This window comes from Paramisgurnus dabryanus, chromosome 17 (assembly GCF_030506205.2).
Source record: "Paramisgurnus dabryanus chromosome 17, PD_genome_1.1, whole genome shotgun sequence".
Classification (NCBI taxonomy): domain Eukaryota; kingdom Metazoa; phylum Chordata; class Actinopteri; order Cypriniformes; family Cobitidae; genus Paramisgurnus; species Paramisgurnus dabryanus.
In genome coordinates this window covers 33,969,248-33,987,127 of record NC_133353.1, presented here as the reverse complement: position 1 = coordinate 33,987,127, position 17,880 = coordinate 33,969,248, and the positions used below count along the sequence as shown (strand labels likewise).

Genomic DNA, 17,880 nt, shown 5'->3' with positions numbered 1-17,880 from the left:
ACAGTACAGGACAATATTGCGTAACATCCAAAATTCCCGCTCATTAAGCATAATGCATCGTAACATTGTGAAAGCCAGAACATCTATGATTCATGGCTTGCTTCATACATGCAGAAGTTAAATTTGGGGGCGGTTTGAAGTGTCCTGGAGCGAGTTTTCTTTCAGACCAGCTCTTTGGTCAACAACTTTCCTCCTCCCTCTCTTCAGAGAAACAGTCACGCTCCGAGGAGCCTGAGCAAACTTCACTTCAGCTCTGCAAGTCTTAGACAAAACAATGGCTGGGCGAGTGAGTAGAAGTTTGCTGAACTACTTCTCCAGGGAAAACTTTACCTTCAGGAGCAAGAAATGTCTGCGTCAAAGTGTTACATTCATCTCACAGTGCCACGCAAGATCTCTGTCCAGCGTGACCGCGCCTCAGCTGGACCTCAGCTCGCATCTCGCGGGAAAGACGTACGCGGATTTATACGAGCTGTCAGTCAAAGACCCAGAAAATTTCTGGGGATCTATCGCAAGGGAGAGGCTGACATGGACCAAACTTTTCGACCGTGTAAATGACTGCGATCTTTCGAGCGGGAAAATCAGCTGGTTTACTGGGGGTCAGTTAAACGTGTCTGGTAAGTTTTACACTTGATTCGTCTGTCAGACATAAAACTTCAAACGCCAAGTTTTAGCATACATTTTCCCCTAAATTGTCACATGCTATGAAGTTGCACAAAGAGCCATTTTTTAATAAAAATTAAATTAATAACAAACCCCCCATATTTTCAATTGATTGACAGTGAACTGTTTGGATGTACACGTGGCAGAAGATCCAAACAGAGTGGCGTTAATATGGGAAAAGGATGAAGCTGGCACAGAAGTACGGATCACCTACAGGTAGGTTTGATGAGAATTTGACATGTGTCCCTTATCATTACCTCCACCCCCAGTCTTGGCACTGTCTGGGACAGGCTAAAGTTAACATATGGTACTGTATGAGAGTATGCACTTTTGAAGTGATGGGTGTGGGGGTTCCCTCCCATTCAAAAGCTACAAGACAACCCCCTATCTAATGGGGGACAAAGGCAGGTTTTGAGTGTACTCGTGCAGGAATGTGTCCCATACTTTCTTGCTCTGAGCTTTACTTTTTTGGCTGAGATTCAGATCAATGCTGTTCACATTTGGCTTAATATTTACATGATCTACCGTTCTGAGTCTGCACACACACACATATTCTCATGTTTTACCACAACAACACAACTATCAGCAGGATGGTTTTATCTAGTCAGGTTTATTTTGGAGAAATGAGTGATTGTAGTCACTCGTGCGAGTCATTTCAAGGATTCGACAAAGCAGTCAGATTACAAAATCATTGCTGTGTTGTTAACTGTAAATGACGCATCAGCGGAGTACTGCATGTGCTTTGTTTCCTGTTAAGGGTAAACAGGAAGTTAGGGGACATTGATATTCACATTAGATATGAAAGTGAAAGTGTTTGGTTCCTGATCTCATTACATGTGGAGGAAATCCAATATAAACATTTGGGACTTGCATACTTGAAAAGTACAGACTGTACTGTGGCTGTCTGCTTAAACATGTGTCTGTTTCTCATTTATCCGTTCATTATTTGCATATGCTCAGTTAGAAGGAGCCCTGTGGCTCAGTCAGTTGACACACTTGCATTAGCAGTTCAAAAGGTCATGGGGTTTAATCTCAGCTAGCACACATGCAATGATCACATCACTCAACTACTGTTCATTGTACTCCTGTCCTGTCTATACTTGCAGTTTTATAGTAAATGTGGAAGATCGATGTGCAATATTATAACCACTTTACTCTTCTACAGTAAAGTTACTGTTTAAATCTTTGTTTGTTGCTGTGTTGGTTAAAAGTGGAAGTATTTCATACTTCTGTTTTGTTAAAAGTGTGGTGGTAGATGATCAGTAATCAGAAAGAATGTGAAACGTGTGTTTGTTTTAGGGCTGTCCAAAGATTAATCACGATTAATCGCATACAAAATAAAAGTTTGTTTTTGCACAATATGTGTGTGCACTGTGTGTAATTATTTTGTATATATAAATGCACACACATGCATGTATGTATTTAAGAAACATTTACATTTTATATATTTATTTATATTTTGATATATTTTATTTTATTTTATATATATGAATTTAAAAATATATAAATAAAAAACATTTTTTCTTAAATATATGTGTGTTTTTATATATACATAATATTTACACACAATACACATGCAAATATATTATGCAAACATAAACTTTATTTTGTATGCGATTAATCGCGATTAATCTTTTTACAGCCCTATTTGTTATACAATGTTTGGTTTTTAAACATATTTTATGGCAATGGTGATTTTAGTTATATAGCACTACTGTGCTTTACAACAGAATAGCTAAAAACATCAATAACACAATAAAAAATAAAAACCGTGAAATCAAGAACAAGAAGAGAAAAAGAAAAGCATGCAACAATGTAGAAAAAGGATAAAAGAGAGCTTCAACCAGAATTAAAAGCCTTATTGAACAGATAGGTTTTTATTTTAGACTTAAAAAATTGATGAAGCCATTTTAATGAAAGTAAATTTTAGTAAGTTTAAATTATAGATTTTACGATCGCATATCACATCATTTAGCAAGTTATCGCATGTTGCATTTTTCTTTCAATACCGTGCAGCCCTATTATACTTTATATAGTCATTTAATAAGTCATTTAATTTAAAATTATTTTATTTTTCTATTGTTATGACTTTTTATCAGTCAGAAGCATCACTCCTAATTTCATACTATAGGTACCTCTGCATACATTTCTGCATATCCTAAAATACGTTGCTCCAGGTACATATCGCAGCAACTTTCGAGGGAACGTCCACTAGAGGCATTTGGATTTTCTCTGTTTTGACATGGGATGTTTAAAAGTTATGAATCAGACAGATAAACTTCTTGTATTTTGTTAAGTAGATTTGTGCCGTTTGGTCTTTATTTTTTATAGTCATATGGGTGCAAACGTGCGGCATGCCTAAGCAACTCACAGTTTAATTTTAATAAAATACAGCCGACTTAAACATACAGATGTGTTGTTTTGATCATTCATTACTGTTTAGGGCTGTAACAACTAATTGATAATAATCGTTTATGAAAATATTTGTCAACAAATGTAAATATCGATTTGTTGGTCTGTGACATCACTTGCTACCGCCCAACCATTGTTTTGGACGGCGAACCTGCAAAGTCAGATGCTTTTTCTTCATACAGTGTGAGCTGCACGCTCATAAAGTCAGGTTTTTATCCGATTAGTCGATTAATCGAAAAAATAATACGCCACAGTCACACAAGCTGAACTGAAGAATATACTCCAATAATGTTCAGTACGGTTTGCGTAATTGTAACCTTGAATAAATAAATAAAATGTTATACTAATTCTATGCAAGTTCATTGAAACTTTAACCACTTGAGCTAGCCTTAAATCATCACAAATCTACTGAATATAAACTTTCCCACTTGAGTATTTCCTGTTAGCCAGCTGTGTCATTTTATTGCTATAAATATTTATGCTTAAATGTGACATTCTGATCTCAGGGAGCTTCTGGAAATGACATGTCGCCTTGCCAACACATTAAAAAGATATGGCGTTCAGAGGGGCGATCGCGTGGCCATCTACATGCCTGTCTCTCCTATGGCGGTGGCGGCCATGTTGGCCTGTGCTCGCATCGGTGCTGTTCATACCGTGGTATTCGCAGGGTTCAGCTCAGAGGCTCTGGCTGGCAGAATTCAGGACGGTAAGATATTGTTTGTCGTCCTCACAAAGCAGTGTACTGTGTGTTCACATCAGCTGACACGCATGAAGGTTTTTAAACAACGGTTTTATTGACTTGAGCTCAGTTGCAAGAACATTGAATTTGGCAAAAAAAGTTATTACATTTTAAGGAAAGACACATTTCAAAGGAATAATGTATACAGATAATGCACGGTAGGATGAAAAGCATGATTTTAAAAGTAAATCCAAATGGATTTATATATAACCGGGTTTAAAGTCCTCTGCCTATTATCACCTCCACATGCTTTCCAAGGATTGCTGAGCTCTATCTGGAAAGTCAGGTGTGTTTCCATTGTGTGTTTTGTACACACTAGATTAGTAAAAGTCAGTTAAAGCCAAACAAAACCTGTATGCAGCCTACCCTGGGATAAATGTGAGTGTGTCTGGTCAGAGATAGGCTTTGAAAGGGCGTTTGTTCTCTGGCAGGACTGCATGTCCTTATCTTATTGAAACAGACAGCAGATGTGAGTCTGATCTTATTTAATGCAAAATTAGAGAAAAAAATCCAATGAGGGCAACCATTAAAAGAGGTTTAGATGAAGATCCTTAAAATTAAACAAAATGCTACTGTATTTAAAGTTTGGTCCGTGAAAGTAGATTTATTTCCTGTAGCATGTTTATGAAACAGACTCAGGTGTTATGTCATTTGTTGTTTGAATAATGCATTTACGTAGATTTAGTGCTCGGTTGGAGGAGCCACATATGCCAGACAACTCACTGGCTATATATCAACAATGATACATTGCTGTTTCATTGTTCTGTATTTTCCACACACGCAGCCCAGTGCAAGTTTGTGATCACGTGCAACCAAGGCGTGAGGGGCGGCCGAATCTTCGATCTGAAGTCCACGGTGGATGCTGCAGTGAAGAGCTGTCCATCTATCAAGCATGTGTTTGTGGCCCAGAGGACCAACAATAGTGTGCCAATGGGCAAACTAGACATTCCTTTAGATGAGGTAACTTGCAACCTTATATAACTACATGTAGATTAGTTATAAAGACAAATTAGGAACATGATTTAGATTAAACTAAGGCTATTTTACTTTTACCACAGTCCCAGAAGTGTTAAAAGAGAATTGTCCGGCCATGACTACTTCTGCAATTTCCATTGGCAAAGGGTCATGAAAGGCTATTTCTGCTTTAGCTTCATTGTTGATTAGTTATGCTGAATTTTTGTGTAGAAGCCAAACCATCATGTGACAAAAGTGTAAGGTTAATCATCCAGTTAGTACAAAGACAGGACTTTACTAGTCAGGGGGTTGCTTATCAGGGTCAGATATTCTGCCTGTTCTGCAGTATTTTTTATTCAGGGACGTGTTGAGAAAGCACTGGATGGTTGAAAAATACATTTAAGTAATGCTACGTACACACCAAACGTGGGGCATTGCGTTACTCGCTCTAGATTACTCGCGGGGTATAACTTTGTGTCATGCGAATTTTTCACTCAAGTTGAATATTTTTAACTTTGGCAAAGATGCGTTTGATGCGAATAGTGCATGTTTTCGCGGCAAATGCCGCCCATATCGCGTCATCCAGATCGCCCCACGCGAGGACGTGTATAATTGTGTATTGGCATGACTTTGTATGTAATCTACTCGCGCAAATCGTTGAACTCGCGTTTGGTGTGTATGCCCCATAAGAGTTTGAAAGAAATAACAAGCTGGCTATGCATCGGTAGGGCTGGGCAAATTTTTTTTATTTTTTTTAAATTAATCGTTTTTTAAAACGTGGTAAAAAAGAGCCGAATCGTTTTTTTCTTTCATGTTTATTTTCGCAAACATTGAACGTAAGATTAACGTTAATCTAGTCTTCTTTACTCGATGTCACCCTCTTTTTTGCCTTGCGCAATGTTACCAAGGAGCGAAGGGTGAGCCTGTCATTCATTTATTCAGTGCTTAAAATCGCGGTTTCAGGCCACCTATGGAAGCATTTTAGAGTTTGCAAGCAAGACGACGACGATAGTGTTGTGGCTTTTAATTTTTTTATTAATTACCTACTTGTAAACTGCTGTTCACTGTTCTTTTTTATTAATATAGCATTTGTATTAAATCTATATTCATTGAGTTGAATCGAGAATCGAGTATAAAAAGTGACCCGAGAACCGGAATCGAAAATCGAATCGAGAATCGATTTGATAGCTTGTGAATTGAAATCGAATCAATCTGGAACATCTGAATCGATACCCAGCCCTATGCATTGGTAAACTTTAATTGCAGTTAAAAACTTACACAGGCTGTTATAGTTTTGGTTGAATGGACTAAACGTGTACGTAGCTTGTTTAAAATAAATATTCACATTAATCTTTGCAACGAAAACAGCCTTAATTTTTTACAATGGCGCAGTATAGACTTGTTAAATGACAGAGTGGATGAAATTAAAAAGGTAAGAAGGATGGAAAGAGCTAAACTAATATTTCAAAGTTTTGCCTTTAATACTACACAAAGTAGGACAGGTTAAAGATGCATTTCATGTTTGATATAGGTAAAACATTGTAGTTCAGTGACAAGGATAAAAACGTGAATGCGTTCCAAGGTGTGCGCACAAAAAACATTTGTGCTCCAGGTGTGCGTGCAAAGAGTGTTAGGGTGCTCCTGTTGTGCGCGCAAAGAACGTAAGGGGGTCCAGGTGTTTGCGTTAAAAACGTTTGTGCTCCAGGTGTGCGTGCAAAGAGCCTAAAAGTGCTTCAGTTGTGCGCGCAAAGAACGTAAGGGGGTCCAGGTGTTTGCGTTAAAAACGTTTGTGCTCCAGGTGCGTGCGCAAAGATCGTGAATGCACTCCAGGTGTGTGGGCGAAGAGCGTAAAGGTGCTTCGGGAGTTGCGCACAAAGAGCATGAAGGCGCTGAATGTTTTTCTTCCTGCTGTGTATATGAAGCGTGTCGAAAAACCTTACTGCCACATCGATCCTATCTCATATGCACTCTTTAACCCATCTAAACAGATGTTTGAAATTGATAGGAAGAAATTTACGCAGCAATAAAAAGTATTAATCGGTTAAAACAAGTAACCAGAAAACAGACTTGCATAAAACAGAGACAAGTCACAGAGAAATGCAAATAAGTGCAAATCATTGCTGACTAACGTTATTTTTCATTGTTAATCTCAGGTCATGGCAAGGGAATCATCACTATGTCCTCCAGAGCCCATGGACAGTGAGGATATGTTGTTTATGCTCTATACTTCGGGCAGCACGGGTAAACCGAAGGGCATTGTGCACACACAGGCCGGTTATCTGCTCTACACATCCCTCACACATCAGGTGCGTCTTTAACAACTGTGTTTTACTGCTGCTTCTGTCATAGCATTTCAGATTTACAAATCTGAATAATGTTTTAAACGGGAGCTCAGATGCAAAACCCTCTAAGTGCGTCTAACATGTTTTCGTGCATTTTTTTTAATCATTTTTTGGTATTTCTGAATGAGCCGAGGCTGGGGTTAAGCAGATTTGAATAGTATTTGATGAATGTATAATATGTGCAGAAAGCATTTGGTCAATATCATCATCTCATTTTTGACGGAGGTGGCACTTAGAGGCTTTTGGGGTGAAATTAGATTTATGAGGTGTCATGAAACATTTTGATAAAAAAGTAAATTCAAAGTAAGAGTATCAAAATAAGAAGCATACAGTTACAAACATCTCTTCATGTAGTATTTTGCACATGATTTCAAATGACATCATACAAACCAAATTTTTTTTTTCACATTTAAGGGGAAAATTTTCATTACCGCAACGTGTCCATGACTGGATTTGGGTTTTTTTGACATGGAAATATTTATAAATAAAAAATCTAAAAAATAAAAAGCTTCAGTGTATGTTATACTATAAACATTTACAGTAAAGAAACATGTGGTATTTGGTGATCATTCGTAAATGTAGAGACAATAATAAGGAATATAAATGTGTCCAAGACCAATTTTCTCATCCTCCCCAACAATTTTCAATCATTGTTTAAGCCTTCAAGGAACTAACATTTAAAAAAATAATAATAATTGGAAGGGACATAATTGACAGTGACACTCAAGATGGCTACCAGGTAAGCAGTTCTTATTTTTTCTCTCCAGATAAAAGTTAAAAAAAAATTTGTCATAGTACCTAGACAACGTTTTAGTTCTCATTACCGAAACATGAGTTTGTAAATGCATATATTTAATGTATTATCGTGTTGCGGTAATGATCATTTTTGATAATGATAATCTAAAAAAATTTATTAATTCTATAGGAAACATTTTTTAAATCCTCTAAAAATAATGCTTATAGTATGTTCAGACCTAAATCTTATATGTGCAAAAAACATTGGCTTCAATGGCTTTTTAAAAAAGTCTGGATTTCGTGAGAATCACCCTTTTGCATCTGAGCTCCTCAATTGAACTGAATGGTCACCATATTTATTCATATGGTACTATTATTTAGCTCCTGTGCAGCCATGTCCTAAACAACCATGGCAACACCAGAGTACTTTATTGTACTTTTTGTTTGCGCTGGTTATTGAATTACAGAAAAAGCGCACAGAAGCTTTACCTTTATAATATTTGAACTTCTTGAACTGAAAGTGTTGTGTGTGTCCGCTCATAAATGTTTTACTTGAGGCATCCACAAATCTATTGTGTTAACATTCAGTGGTTTAACCATTTAAGGGCCTATAAGCAATCTTAACCTTGGAGAACCCACGGGTTAAATTTGGCCGCTGTTAATTGCTGCTACCCGAAATCTTCTTGGGTTCTCCAGGGTTAAATATTATTATATTGAATGTTTTAATGGCTGTAGACAGATAAGGCGTGTCATTTTCTTCATATCAGAGTATCACAATAGACACATTTATCCAGATATGTAACTTGAGTTGCACACATCTGTCGTTCTAGTATGTGTTCGACTACACACCAGGAGATGTGTTCGGCTGTGTCGCTGACATCGGTTGGATTACGGGCCACAGTTATGTAGTGTACGGGCCGTTGTGTAATGGAGCAACCTCGGTTTTATTTGAGAGCACACCTGTGTACCCTGATCCAGGTGAGATACTACACCGTTGATGAAGTGTGAAGACATAATGAAATTACATCTTCTGGGGGAGGTGATGGTGACTTTCTGTAGATCAGTTTAGATGGTGTTTCTGCCCCTCCTATCCCTCAAAGCAAAGGAAACTCTTCTCAGATTGCATCTTGTGACACATTAACCTGCATAGTGATTCTTATCTGCCTTTATTGTGTTAAATTGGCTTGCGACACATGACCTCTGATAGATGCATTTAAATGGAAATTAGCTCTCATGAGTGGTCGTAAAGCAATGTACTCTGTGAAAGTGATCAATACAGACCATAAACATTCCTATAAAACTCAGTTTATATGCTTGTGTCAGTATTGTTTAAGGTTTAAATTAGGTTAAAATAAGGTTGAAATAGGGTTGACTGCTACTTTTTCTTTCCTTCAGATTTGAGGACTGGAAGTTGAACTAACTAAAAATTGTTGTTTTAGGGCGTTACTGGGAGACAGTTCAGAGGTTAGGAATAAACCAGTTTTATGGAGCTCCTACTGCCATCAGATTACTCCTAAAATACGATGAAAGCTGGGTTAAGAAGTATGACAGATCATCACTGAGGACGCTTGGATCTGGTGAGGCTTTGTTTCTGACTTTAAAAAATTTGGGGGACATTTTGCCTTTATTTGATTCAGGGACGTGTTTTTCCGTATAAATACGGATTTCCGTATTTTCTGATTTTGGTGGGATGACTTGTCTAAATCATGTAAATCCGATGAGTTTTATTTTTGCGATGGTCGGTGGGGGTATGTGCGCATTGTTTGTACACGCACGCTTTGCCTTCATCTAACATGTATCCCAGACATTAGGTTTGTTTGAGTTCATGCAGTGGGGCAAAAGGCAGGTGACATCAAAGTACCATGAGAGTAATTTGAGAAGTCATAAGGAAGTCTGCTCTTGAATCGCTCTTGCGCTACTGTGATGTCATCCGCCTTTTCTGTGTTCTCCGTCATTGTTCAGTCGAGTTTAAGACACAAAACGCTGTAAAACTTTATCAATGTAGAATTCTGAGGCATCAATGATATCAATTAAAACATCATATATATATATATATATATATATATATATATATATATATATATATATATATATATATATATATATATATAGACTGACATTGCAAAGTGACCTGAAAGGATTTTATTGGATTGGAACAAATGATGGACATGGTCTACTAGCCTACTGTAAATAATGTAAACATGTTAAAATTACAAAATATTGCATGAAATACTGTTAATTAATACAATTAATGGTTAATGCTTGACAGATTGACGACTGGTCCACACAGTCAGGAAATACACTTTTATTGTGGGAAAGCAGAAAAACCTCGCATATGTGAAACTAATCGCATCTGTAATAATCAGTCAAGTTATCATAAATCAGAAATAACTATTTATGTTGACAGTTTATCATTTGCATGTGTTTATAAGCCTTGCAAATGTTAATATTTAAGCGATTTTAAACTATTTGAGCAACAAAGATTGTTGCACACACACTCATGGAAACAAACTCAAAAGACGCACGTTTCAAAAAGCAGGCAAACACATAAATTATTTGCGCTTGACAGAAGATACACTGCAAAAACTGATTTATAAGAAAATAAATTCTTAGTATTTTTGTCTTGTTTTCAGTAAAAATATCTACAAATTCTTAATTTAAGATGCTTTTTCTTGATGAACAAAACGACCCAAGAAAATAAGTCTAGTTTTTAGACCAAAAATATCAAATTCTTCTTGAATTTAGTGTTTAAGAAAAATTTTCAAGACTTTTTGCTTACCCCATTGGCAGATTTTTTTTGCTTGTTTTATGCACAAAATCACTTAAATTTGATATTTTTGGTCAAAAAACTAGACTTATTTTCTTTGGATCGTTTTGCTCATCAAGAAAAAGCATCTTAATTTAAGAATTTTTGAATATTTTTACTGAAAACAAGACAAAAATACTAAGAATTTTTTTTCTTAAATCATTTTTTGCAGTGAACACACAAATTCTTACTTAGCATTTTCGTCTTGTTTTCAGTAAAAATATCTAAAAGTTCTTAAATTAAGATGTATTTTCTTGATAAGCAAAATGACCGGAGAAAATAAGTCTAGTTTTTAAACAAAAAATATACAATTTAAGTGAAATGTTGCTTAAAACAAGCAAAAATATCTGCCAAATTGTGAAATAAGATTAGTTTTTTCTTAAACACCCCATTGGCAGATTTTTTTAAGCACTGAAATTGAATTTTTTTTTGCCTAAAATCTAGACTTATTTTCTTACGTCATTTTGCTCATCAAGTAAATACATAATTTTTAGATATTTTTACTGAAAATACTAAGTAAAAAGTCATTTTTTGCCGTGTATCTTGTAATACCACAATCTTTGCAAGTACTCTCATAAAAATAGTCGTTTATTATAAGTGAAGAAGTTTAGAAAGAAATCAGATGTGTCGGTGTATGGATCCGCGCTTATCTGTTCTTAAAGGGACAGTTCCTCTTATAAGAAATGATTATGTTTGTGTCACTATGTTAATCAAACTACAAAGGAGAAAAGGAAAAGTCACTTTTTATAGCTTTAAAAAGATTAATTATATTTATAAAATGAAAACCTTGTTATTATTCATGTGTATATGATTCTATTTCTGTACCTAAATACTACTGTTAGACCTTACTTTATTTGTAACTTTGTTCTTTTCTATTTTATATGCTTGTAATTTCTTGATTTGTTCTTATTTTACTTTCCCACATCACTTTTTTGCTGATCTGAAACTTATTCAACCCATGACTCACAAACCATAATGTAATTAATTTAACCAGTACAATGTTGTAAAATTAATTAATTATAAATTGAATGTAGGCCTTCATGTTCACCATATTCCAAGGTTCACTCAGTTTAAAATATATGGCCTTGCCACTGAAGGACAGATTATCACAAAATAAAATTATTGCAGATGTAAAATAGTAAGTAGATGCCATATAAAAAGTATAGCTTGTAATGCACAGTAAGTTGCTTTGGATAAAAGTGTCTGCCAAATGCATAAATATTATCAACCCATTTAATTCAGTTACTAGTAAAATGTTTACATTTTATAGTCTAAATTGTCTATCAGAATTAAATAATTTAATTTAACAATACAGTTTTACAAGTTAATAAATGCATATAAATGATAAGGGTGCGTTATCATTTAACACTGTCAGTTTTTAGCAACTTACCACAAAGTAAAGTCCATGCATTGTTATGTAAAGCTAGTGATGGGAAACTCATCAACTCACCAGTTCATGGGTCACCCTTTAAGGGTTTTGATCCTATGACCTTTAACCATATTTTAACCAGATCTGGTTTCCATTAAAATATTGCTCTGGCCTTTTAGAAATTGTCATCTAGAATTGGTACAACCTTTAACCCAATCGCTATAGACCTTGTAGAGTCTGGCCTGTGTGTGCGACAGTTAAAGTTCAGCTTACTAAGTGACTCTTAATGAATTTTTTTCATTTTAAGTCCAGACACACACAGAGCCTTTGAATGCAACAGAGATTTGTGCCAAAGCATTAAGGACAAAACACAGTGTGTTTATCCCATCTGGGCCGTGCTTGCACCTTAGATACCAGCGAGTACCAGTTGAGTCCTGAGATGTTGTTTTTAGCAAGTATAATATATTTGAGTGTTTAGTTATGTTTGGTCTGTTCACAGTCGGAGAGCCCATCAATCGTGAGGCGTGGGAATGGTTCCATAATGTGGTCGGAGATGGACGATGCCCTCTGGTGGACACATGGTGGCAGACAGGTAAAAATAGATCCACTCATTATCGGATGACTGGAAAGTACTCATCTACTTTTGTTTTTATTTTACTGTAAAGTTGTTTGCGAGTCTTAATGAATGCTTCTTATACAGAGACTGGCGGTGTGTGTATTGCCCCACTGCCAGCTGAACCTGGAGCAGAAATCCGGCCTGGCATGGCAATGAGACCCTTTTTTGGCATCCAGCCGGCACTGATGGGGGAGAAGGTAATCTATACTTGTTTACTTGTGTACTGACTCGTTGCTCTGTAACTTGTTGTTTGTGGATTAATTGTAGGTTAAGACTGCTGGTATGCATGGCCTGATAATTGTTACTGTACCATCTTTGTTGCCAACAGGGACAGATGATAACTGGAAATGATGTCAGTGGAGCTCTGTGCATCAGCCAACCATGGCCGGGAATGGCCAGGACCATATTCGGAGACCACCAGAGATTCGTGAATGCATATTTGAAACCATATCCAGGTGAGTGAAACCCCTTGAAGCTGCCCCTGGCATGAAGGGAAACGTTTGTAGGCTCTTGGTTGAATTATTGAAGCGCTCTGACCTTGTCTTCAAAGCTAAGGGTAGAAGAGGGATTTTATAAAGTTTGAGTTTAGATTTCCAAGTGAGCTTTTATAGTTTTTTCAAGTTAGTTTCACTTCCTTTTTTTGTTTTTTAAAATCAATGTTGTATTTACAGAGATGTACCTTTTAAATTGATGTCACTTTTTAGGTTATTATTTTACTGGTGATGGGGCGTATCGCACAGAAGATGGTTACTATCAGATCACAGGACGAATGGATGATGTCATTAATATCAGTGGGCATCGGCTGGGCACCGCTGAGATAGAGGATGCTCTGGTAAACTTGACAGCTTTTGAATCAATCTTCAGTATTTGTCACTTGGAAATCAGTACCTTATTTGACAATTTATATGTGACCATGTGTGTGAAATCCAGGCTGAAGTCTTAAAATGTAATGATGAGATGAAATTTTTGATGAGCAAAATGACCTAGGACAGTGGTTCTCAAAGTTTTTCAGCGTGGGGGGCCCCCTTGTGTACGGTCCATTCCTTCACGGCCCCCCTAAAGAAAATTTATGACAAAAACAGTTCTAAAACTTAACATTTTAATTAAATAAAACATGAAATTATACAACGTAGTACTTTTGGTTAGTAGCCTTATTTTTTTAGGTTTAATTACACAGAATTCATGATAAATTAATGTATTTTATAAAATGTCATAAAACTGGGGACCCACTGGCACCATCTCGCTGCCCCCTGTTTGAGAACCACTGACCTAGATCTAGTTTTTAGACAAAAAATATAAGCTTTAAGTAAATTAGTGCTTAAAACAAGCAAACAATTGGCCAATGAAATAGGAAAACTTTTGTTGAAATAAGTTTACTTTTTTCATAAACACTTAATTCAAGAAATTTTTTCATATTCCATTGGCAGATGATTTTTTTTGCTTGTTTTAATCACAAATTAACTTAAATTTTATATTTTTTGTCTAAAAAGTAGACTTATTTTCCTAGGTCATTTTGCTCATCAAGAAAATACATCTTAATTTAAGAATGTTTAGATATTTTTTTACAGAAAACAAGACAAAAATACTAACTAAGTCATATTTGCAGTGGTATTTTGTCTTTAGACCAAAAATATCAAATTTAAGTGATTTTGTGCATAAAACAAGCAAAAAAAATCTGCCAATGGGGTAAGCAATTTTTTCTTCAATTTTTCTTGAATTTAGTGTTTAAGAAAAATGTTCAAGATTTTTTTGCTTACCCCATTGGCAGATTTTATTTTTTATGCACAAAATCACTTAAATTTGATATTTTTGGACTTATTTTCTTGGATCGTTTTGCTCATCAAGAAAAAGCATCTTAATTGAAGAATTTTTAGATATTTTTACTGAAAACAAGACAAAAATACAAATAATTTTTTTTTCTTGAAAATATTTTTTTTGCAGTTTAGTATTTTGGTCTTGTTTTAAGTACAAATATCTGAACATTCTTAAATCAAGATCCATTTTCTTGATGAATGAAATAACCTTACAAAGTCTAAAAATATCAATGTACGTGAAGTTGTGCTTAAAACAAGAAAACATTAAATTTTTCTTGAATTAGGTGTTTAAGAAAAAAGTTCAAGATTTATTTTCTTACCCCATTGGCAAATTTTTTGCACAAATTATATTATATAATATTTTTTGTCTAAATACTATAATAATTTTTTAGGTCATTTTGCTCATCAAGAAAATACATCTTAATTTAAGAATTGTTAATTCTTTCAATTAGTCAATTGGTTTGCACAAATAAAATAAAATATTTAGGCGTAATACAGAACATCAGAAAAAAAAAACATTTTGTGTTGCAGAGAGTTAATATACAAATATAAAATCAAACATTTTGGTATTTTTTGTGTATCTCTGGTATTAGGATGAACATCCAGATGTTCCTGAGACTGCAGTGATTGGAATTTCTCATGAGATAAAAGGAGAAGGTGAGAACCATGACATGTCGAAAACTTGTTCTCGCCTTTTTTAATTTATGAGCCATCTGAAACGCCCCTAGCACCCAGAGACCTTTTGACCTGATTCACTGTGCTTTACTTCCCTCTAGGTCAATGCAAAACAGTATAAAAATGATAGAAACTTTGTCTTAATCAACATACATTTTGCTTTACCTAATATTGACATTTACCTCTTTTTGTCTTTCCCAATCGCTCACAAGTTCCATTCGCATTTGTGGTTTTAAAAGAAACTGCATATGAGAACCAACAGGCTGTTGTGGATGAGCTGAGAGGTCTAGTGGCTACCAAAATTGCCAAATATGCTGTTCCTGAACACTTTCTGGTAAATAAAGCAAATATTTATAATTAAAACACCTCCTTCTATTGATGGTATGAGATTTGAGACCCTGACTGTGAAATCCCAGCTAAAGTGATGATTAACAGTTTTCTCCATGAAATCATAAAATCAATGTAGAGAACGCTCTCTGAACAATAACCTTGATATATTTAATATTGACTTGAGGAAGGTCATGTGAAATCAAACTTTGATGCTCCAAATCTCATTTTTACATTATGAGACTTTAACTTGGATTTCACAGACAGGCCAGATATACCAAAATTTTCTCCATCACTGTCTGTGTGGATCTGGGTGGCATTTTTTGGTTTTGTCAGCTGTGAAAATCATCTCTGTTCTTGTTTAAGGTTGTGAAGCGTCTTCCTAAAACACGGTCGGGAAAAATCATGAGGAGAATTTTACGGAAGATAGCCATGAATGACACAAGCAACATGGGGGACATCTCCACGTTAGACGACCCTTGCGTTGTTTCGGAGATTGTTCAGGCCCACAAGCATTACAGAAGTCATGCAGCAAGGATGTAAAAAGAACTGTTGGGATATTTGGTCCATTGAAACCTCCGGTCATCTACAGAGAATGGAAAATTCTGGAGATATTTGGTTTGATGGACTATGAATACAAAACTGTGATCACAGGGAATTTAAAAGTAATTAAGTAGCATACCACTGTGAAACTTGGGTCGTGTCTGTCCTTCTGTAATACTGACACGTAAACGTGCCTTTAGATGTCACACACATCTAAATCATTTAAGCATTTTGCACAGTGTTTTCCTATATCTAGAAACGGGATGGGATTTGCTGTGTGTCACACAGTGTGGAATGTCAGCGTTTGAAAGAGAGATGATTTTATTCCACACTGCTTAAAACAGATGTGATCTGGTAAGTCTCAACTACCCAGTCTTTCTTCTTTGAAACCTCTTAGGAGTTTCAAGCCATTATGTCTTAATGTTCATAACAACGACGGTCATAATAGACCGCTTTCATCACATCATCACTAAAATGTCACATATATCACATGTTTTTATGAAATGGAATTATAATTAATTTCTTTTAAGTTCAGTATTTTCCCTTATTATGAAAAACAAAACCTTTATTTTGATCATTAAAATGTTTTTTAAAAAATATCTCGCTGTGTGTTATTACTTCAGTAAACAATAATGTCTGACAAAAACATATGTTTAACTAGCATTAACATAGCAATGTTGAATCTTTTCGCAAATGAATGAAAATATTTTGTAAATATCGCCATCTCCCGGTAGGGGAGACGTTGTTGGGTACAAAAAGTGCATATGATATACCGCACTTAAATATCCCCATATAATTATTTGGAGTAAAACGTGGGTATTTGATCAAGTTTAGTTGAAACATGCTGACGTGAATTTACCTCGTTGCTACAATAGCCGTTTCTCAATCCGAAGGCTGCAGCCTCCGGAGATCGCATTTGTTGGCTGCATACGTCATCAAGACTGTCTTATTTCAGAATTTTTACAAATATAAAGTTGACTAGTATTCTTAGTTAATCTTAAATTGTTGTAATATGATTATGACTTGCGCATGTAATGCTCAGTTAACAGGCTTGATGACGTATGCAGCCTGCAAATGCGACCTCCGGAGGCTGCAGCCATCGGATTGAGAAACGGCGGAAGATGACGTCACCCATACTTGTGATCTCGCCCAAATGAAAAGGAAACTTTTCATATTTGAACTGTAACTGATTATGGTGCAATGTGTCTGTCTTTGAGAATTGTAGTTTTTTTTTTTCTTATTGCAGGCCTGTTTTTGTATGTACATCTGACATTCCAATAATAATAATAAAAAAAATGAAAAGGTAACTGTTTGATCATTGTATCTACTCAAACTTTTATTAAGATGTGGAAATTTATATTAGTTGAAAATTGGGTCGTGTGGTCAAAATTGGTGTAGACATATTTTATGTATTTTTTATTTTTATTTTATTTTGAGGTATTTTGAAAAGTAGTTAACAATATATTACACGGTTATTTATTGTAATAGGAAAGTACCATATACACAAAACAAAACGGGCACTTTGTACACAAAATTTGTCATATTTTATGAATGATTTTAAATTATACAGTACCCCTTTGGACTATTGACTATTGAAATATTAAGTACTCAATTTTCTGTAAATCTTTCTTTTTTTCTTACCTTGTCATTTTTTCGTTTAATAAAAAAAAAAAAAAATCTCGCTCAAATTAAGTTACCAGAAATAAGTCTCCTTGTAATAAAACCGTGTTATCAAAAGTGTATGTATGTGGTTGCTTGGTTGTCATATTTGACACCTCAATAGCAGGTGTCACAGTAAAATGAGAGAAAATTATAAAATATTAAACCAGCAGCAGATATCACAATAAACAGATCTGGCAGAATGTGAAACATGCATGCATTTAAAATA

General features: G+C 35.3%; 1 protein-coding gene across 1 annotated transcript; it reads left to right on the top strand.

Annotated features, from left to right (window-relative positions):
- Positions 1 to 77: 77 nt before the first annotated feature.
- acss1 (acyl-CoA synthetase short chain family member 1) lies at positions 78 to 17,299 on the top strand. Its single transcript, XM_065267293.2, has 14 exons — positions 78 to 614; positions 780 to 876; positions 3,579 to 3,778; positions 4,596 to 4,771; positions 6,919 to 7,071; positions 8,673 to 8,820; positions 9,282 to 9,419; positions 12,517 to 12,609; positions 12,718 to 12,830; positions 12,962 to 13,088; positions 13,338 to 13,465; positions 15,041 to 15,104; positions 15,335 to 15,456; positions 15,816 to 17,299. The coding sequence occupies exons 1-14, from the start codon at positions 275 to 277 to the stop codon at positions 15,990 to 15,992; spliced, it is 2,076 nt and encodes a 691-aa protein (XP_065123365.1). The 5' UTR covers positions 78 to 274; the 3' UTR covers positions 15,993 to 17,299.
- The last annotated feature ends 581 nt before the right edge of the window (positions 17,300 to 17,880 follow it).

Bases quoted from the DNA above. Each gene is read 5' to 3' on its own strand.
- acss1 (XM_065267293.2), top strand. From the start codon at position 275: ATGGCTGGGCGAGTGAGTAGAAGTTTGCTGAACTACTTCTCCAGGGAA. The intron at 13,089-13,337 runs GTGAGTGAAACC...GTCACTTTTTAG, and splicing joins ATATTTGAAACCATATCCAG to GTTATTATTTTACTGGTGAT. The intron at 15,457-15,815 runs GTAAATAAAGCA...TTCTTGTTTAAG, and splicing joins CTGTTCCTGAACACTTTCTG to GTTGTGAAGCGTCTTCCTAA.